Source organism: Sitodiplosis mosellana, unplaced genomic scaffold, assembly GCF_009176505.1.
Source record: "Sitodiplosis mosellana isolate CC-2019 unplaced genomic scaffold, AAFC_SMos_1.0 Smas_scaffold_6150, whole genome shotgun sequence".
Classification (NCBI taxonomy): Eukaryota; Metazoa; Arthropoda; class Insecta; order Diptera; family Cecidomyiidae; genus Sitodiplosis; species Sitodiplosis mosellana.
The window spans coordinates 5,911-10,986 of record NW_022601391.1 but is presented as its reverse complement, the minus strand read 5'-3'; the positions used below and the strand labels follow the sequence as shown (position 1 = coordinate 10,986).

The following is a 5,076-nucleotide window of genomic DNA, read 5'->3' as shown; positions in this document are numbered from 1 at the left end:
AAAAATAATATTCAATTAGAATGAATTCAGCACTCTCTAGAGAATCCGAAAAATCGAAACTCATCGAAATATTTGTTTGCGGTGTATGTGGTATGGAAGAAACAGTGAAAAGTTTACTATAAAAAGAATACGGACTACATGCTGACGAGGCTAAGTGAGAGATCAATCGGTGTGTATCTTGCACATCCGATTCATTGTATCATGCTGAGTAGTAGCATTGGTGGTGGTTCAAGATAAGCATATACAACTTTTGCATTTGTTTGAAGCATCATCTCCAGGATGTGTCAAAATATTCGATTCTCATTCTCGACGATGGAAAATTCGTGGAAGGAAGGAAAAAAACAGCAACCATAGTTTCTTCGCAACAAATTTAAGTGATAACAACGAAACATACAATCTGAGAGTGTGCTGCTGCTCATATTCGAGCATTTATAATTTAATAATGACCCTTTTGAAGAAAGGAAAAAATAATACCATGCAAAATGCATGTGCGTGTTAACTGTTACCATGCACACGCCCTGTGTGATACGAGAGCGCAGTGGTACCACGGCTCCTGCTGCTGCTCCTGAGTTTGTGTGTGAGAAAAGTGAAGCCCCGCAATAGCAACATACAATCTATCACACGCACTTAGCACACAAACGACATCGCATCGAAACATTACGCACTGACAACAAAATATAATTTTGTGTTTATCGCTCTTTTTTCTTGTGCTTTTGATAGGTTTTATGTTAAATTTGATTATATGTTTGATCGTCAGCATAGGGATTTGAGAGGCGGGTGAACTACTTTTGCATGGGAACCACTCTGGCTTTGCCTAAAACTTCTTTTGTTCGTTTCGGTCGAAATTCGGCTCTCGTTTGAACGAAGCCATTCAACACACATATATGGACTTTTTAATGCAACGCTACTATTTTACATCCGTCGATAGCATAATGGTCTCAAAATATCACCGCGATTTGAAATGATTCCAAGGAGTATAGCTTATTTGGTATTCAAAGTCATTTAACAAAGAAAATAAAATACAAAAATTGATATCAAATGATAGCATCGATATAGTGTAGTTTTTTTTCTTCATAAGCATGTGAAACTCTATAATCAAACCAGAATAAAGTAATCTCATACAAATTCATCGCATTTTTTCAAGTGTACAATTTGATTTTTAAATTAAATTTTATATTTGGATCTGTTTTGGAAGTATCGACAGATTTACAGATATTAATTACATCGAATAATTTTCGAAGCATTTTTTCTTATCCCATCTAACAATTATCAACCCAAATACATCCGATACCAGGCACATATCCAAGGTTAAATACGGGGATAGATTTAACCGTAGAAGTAACCGTCATAGTGATCCAATTCTGCATGGAATGAATTGAGAAAAAATTGCATCAAATTACCATCAATACATTCAATACATTCAACACTCTTATTTCAATTGTAAAACAAATCATTTACTTGCATGGGTACTTCTGGCCTCTTTCGAGTTACGCCTACTATACCACAACAATCAGGCATAGCGGAAATAACATTACTGTTATATTTTAATTTTTAAATTGTTCAATGTGAATGGTGTGAACGACGATGCATGATGCTGGTTAGTTGTTGACAGCAGCTCGCTGGTTGGATGGCCTCTGCAATGTTTCGGGTAACGTATTAACTAACGTCAACAGTAGAACAATGATGAACAAAAATCATAAGCAAGTCGTTGTAGAACAAAATTCTAAAGAAAGATGTGTTTAAACATCAACACAAACCCAATCGCTTAACAAAATTGCAATGAAGAATCAACATTTTCCAATTGGGAATCATCAGTTTGAAATTCAAACTAACGAGAAAATGAAAACACAAAAAACTCATCAATCGGCAAACTGTAAAATATAAAGCAAATCGGTATTAAACCTGGAATATTTTCTCCATCGTAGGCACAGTGCCATCTATCGTCGTTTTCGATCATAATACTTCGATATCTGTCACACACACGTTTGACACGTATCATAATCACATTCACTTTCCCTTCAAAGGCTTTAAGTAACTTTGTTGTGAACGTTGTGAACTCTGGTTTTCGGCACATTTGCAGTACGTTTTGGTCATATCAAAAGTGCAACAATGTCGGTGGCAATGAAGCTTTCAAAATGCTTTTTATTGGTATGGTATTTCAAGAAAAAAAAAAAAAAATTTGCATCACATTTATTCATCTCTTTTAAATTTCTCTAGCGTATCGAACACGTGAAAACGGCAACAAAAGGCCGATTATATGGATTGGTGCAAAATAATGCAATTCTAGTGATGGGTTTTAGTTTGAATGAATCCATCGAAAATAATTTGCCAATTGGATTCAAAGATGTGGGCCCTGTTCAATGGTCAAGTGATGATGACTTCAATAAACCGGAGGTGTGAATCAATTGTTTCAACAATTTTTTTTGGTCAATAACAATAAATAACATCTGTATCGCAATTTCAGGAATCTGATTCGGTCCAACTGAAATACAATTTGCAATCTTCCGACAATCAATTGGTGGTTGGTTGGAAAAACAAATCAAATGAATGGGAAACTGTGTCATATGATGAATTAACCGAAGACGAATTGAAAAGAGAATGGGTTTGCTTGCGTACACAATTCCAATTGAAATATTCCATCGAAAATACGGCCAACTATCGCGAGCAATTGATTGAATTATTGGAGTCGACTAGAAAAAAAATATGTGAAACGAATAAGCCGATTTTGTGTATTTCCGGCACGGAAATTATTTTGAAAAAAGACAAAGGTCTCGTTGGAATCGGCAAAAATGCTAAGATTAATGCAGCCATTCAGCAAACTAAAAATGACCAAAACCCATCTCAATCGAATCCAAATCAATTTGAAACACTGAACATTGTCCTTGCAGCAGGCGATGATGACGCAGCAATGGATGATATTAGTTCAATTTTTTCCAGTACGTCCAATTCAGGCATAAAATATTTCAAAAATGAATTTTGCTATGATTTATAAATCATAGAACAAAAGAATGATTGGCTGCGTGCATTGTCTTTTAAATTCACGAATTTTTTTTTGGTCTATCAACCAGACGTATCGCTGAATAATTCCACAAAATCAACGCAAATTGATTTCGACGCATTGGCTTTTGTCCGACTAAGTATGGGTGCGAATCAGATGTATGAAATCATCTTGAAGTCGATCGACCGTAATATCTCATGCATTGAAGCGACTGTAACAGACGTGGAACGACCATTACACACATTTGTCTTCTATCCAAAAGTTCTTGGACATTTCATTAGCTACGTTTATCCAACGACATCAGCCGATGATGGTGAGTATGAAAACAATAAATTGAAATTCTGATTTTTTCTAACTGCTTTAATCGTGTAAATTTCTTCAAGCAGACAAGGATCAAATCACTCAACGAAAACAAAATCATACGCATTTGAATTTTTCACGGCCATATTTACGACGAGATGACGCATACTCCTTTAGTTCTGTACCGCCTGGAACACAATTATTTAATCCACACATTGGTTTAAAAAATTTGGGTAAATATTTCAAGTCAAACTTATTTATCATCAGCACTTAAGCTAAGTACACAGTTCCTTGTGAAATGAAAAAATTTCTCCGGTGAAATTTTCACAGGTGATATTTTTATGGTGTTTTTTACTTTCGAATTGCAAGCATAATGATTTTTGATGTATAAAACAGCTAACTCATTCCAATATCAACACGGCACATGAACAAATTTGGTTTTTGAGTTCATTCTTCTATGTGTTTTGTCTAAACAAATTTTTTTTTCACGGTCGTGAAAAATATTTCGCAAATTTTTTTCACGGCGGTGAAAAGATAAGAAAGATCAAAATACATTAAGAAATGAATTCAAAACTCAAATTTGTTCATGTATTGTGTTGATATTGGAGGTAGTTAACTGTTTCATACATCAAAAATTATTATGCTTGCAACTCGAAAATAAAAAACACCATACAAATATCACCTGTAAAAATTTCACCGGAGAAATTTTTTCATTCCACGAGGAATTGTGTACTTAGCTTTATACATATACATTGGTTCTTAAATTTCATTGCAGTTAAGGATGGAAAGCAGTATATTGTGAAAGGAGATTACTTGTACTACCATTACATGCAAGATAATTTCGATGATAATGGCTGGGGATGTGCATATCGTTCGTTCCAAACGCTGTTTTCGTGGTTCCGTTTACAGGGCTACACGAATAAGTCCGTTCCAACGCATGGCGAAATACAAAAGTGCCTCATTGAATTGGGTGATAAGCCGACATTATTCCAAAACTCACGCCAATGGATTGGATCAACAGAGGTTTCAATGTGTTTACAATACTTCCTCAATGTTGATTCACGCATTTTGCACGTAACATCTGGCAGCGATATGGCTCAACACGGGCCAACATTTGCACAGCATTTCACGACATACGGAACACCAATAATGATCGGTGGCGGCGTTTTGGCTCATACAATTCTCGGCATCGACTATAACAGCCAAACAAATGAATTAAAGTTTTTAGTTTTGGATCCACATTACACTGGTGCCGATGATTTAGATGTTATTCAGAAGAAAGGATGGTGTGCATGGAAACCAGTCACATTCTGGGACAAAAAATCGTATTACAATTGTTGCATGCCAATGTTCCCAGACGCAACAGACTACTAAATCTCAGTAGTCAATAGTTCTATTCGACTAAAAAAAATAGAATTTTTTAATTCCACTTTTTATGTTATTAATACGAATACGAATAAATAATGTGTTTTCTATTAAAAGATAACCCAAGTAACAATTATTTTTAAACGAAATATATCCGAACCCGGGTATATGTTCAGGGTTCAATGTGGGGTTACGTCATAGGGTGGCAGCATCAAGAAAATTCAAATTGTCGCGCTGTTTATTTCCGAAAAATATTCCGAAATTACATTGATTTTCCTATTGAAATTGAGGGCGCTCGCATCGCTGCAGTTGTCATTTAAGTTGTTTTCGGTCTATCCGATGGGTTACGTTTGACCATAGATACAATCATTTTTTTTCTTCGAAAATGGGTGAAATTCGGGACCTGAATATTT

The 5,076-nt window shown here is 35.3% G+C and overlaps 1 protein-coding gene across 1 annotated transcript; it reads left to right on the top strand.

The window, feature by feature from the left end:
- Positions 1-2,003: 2,003 nt before the first annotated feature.
- On the top strand, positions 2,004-4,784 carry LOC129574064 (ufm1-specific protease 2). Its single transcript, XM_055455422.1, has 6 exons — positions 2,004-2,148; positions 2,218-2,394; positions 2,465-2,936; positions 3,069-3,311; positions 3,385-3,531; positions 4,074-4,784. Exons 1-6 carry the CDS (start codon positions 2,110-2,112, stop codon positions 4,670-4,672), a joined length of 1,677 nt encoding a protein of 558 aa, XP_055311397.1. The 5' UTR covers positions 2,004-2,109; the 3' UTR covers positions 4,673-4,784.
- Positions 4,785-5,076: the final 292 nt, after the last annotated feature.

What these genes read in the sequence shown, in the direction of transcription:
- LOC129574064 (XM_055455422.1), top strand. Translation starts at nt 2,110, where the DNA reads ATGTCGGTGGCAATGAAGCTTTCAAAATGCTTTTTATTG. An exon ending in TTTCAAAATGCTTTTTATTG is followed by an intron (nt 2,149 to 2,217) that starts GTATGGTATTTC and finishes AAATTTCTCTAG; the next exon opens with CGTATCGAACACGTGAAAAC. An exon ending in CATTGGTTTAAAAAATTTGG is followed by an intron (nt 3,532 to 4,073) that starts GTAAATATTTCA and finishes ATTTCATTGCAG; the next exon opens with TTAAGGATGGAAAGCAGTAT.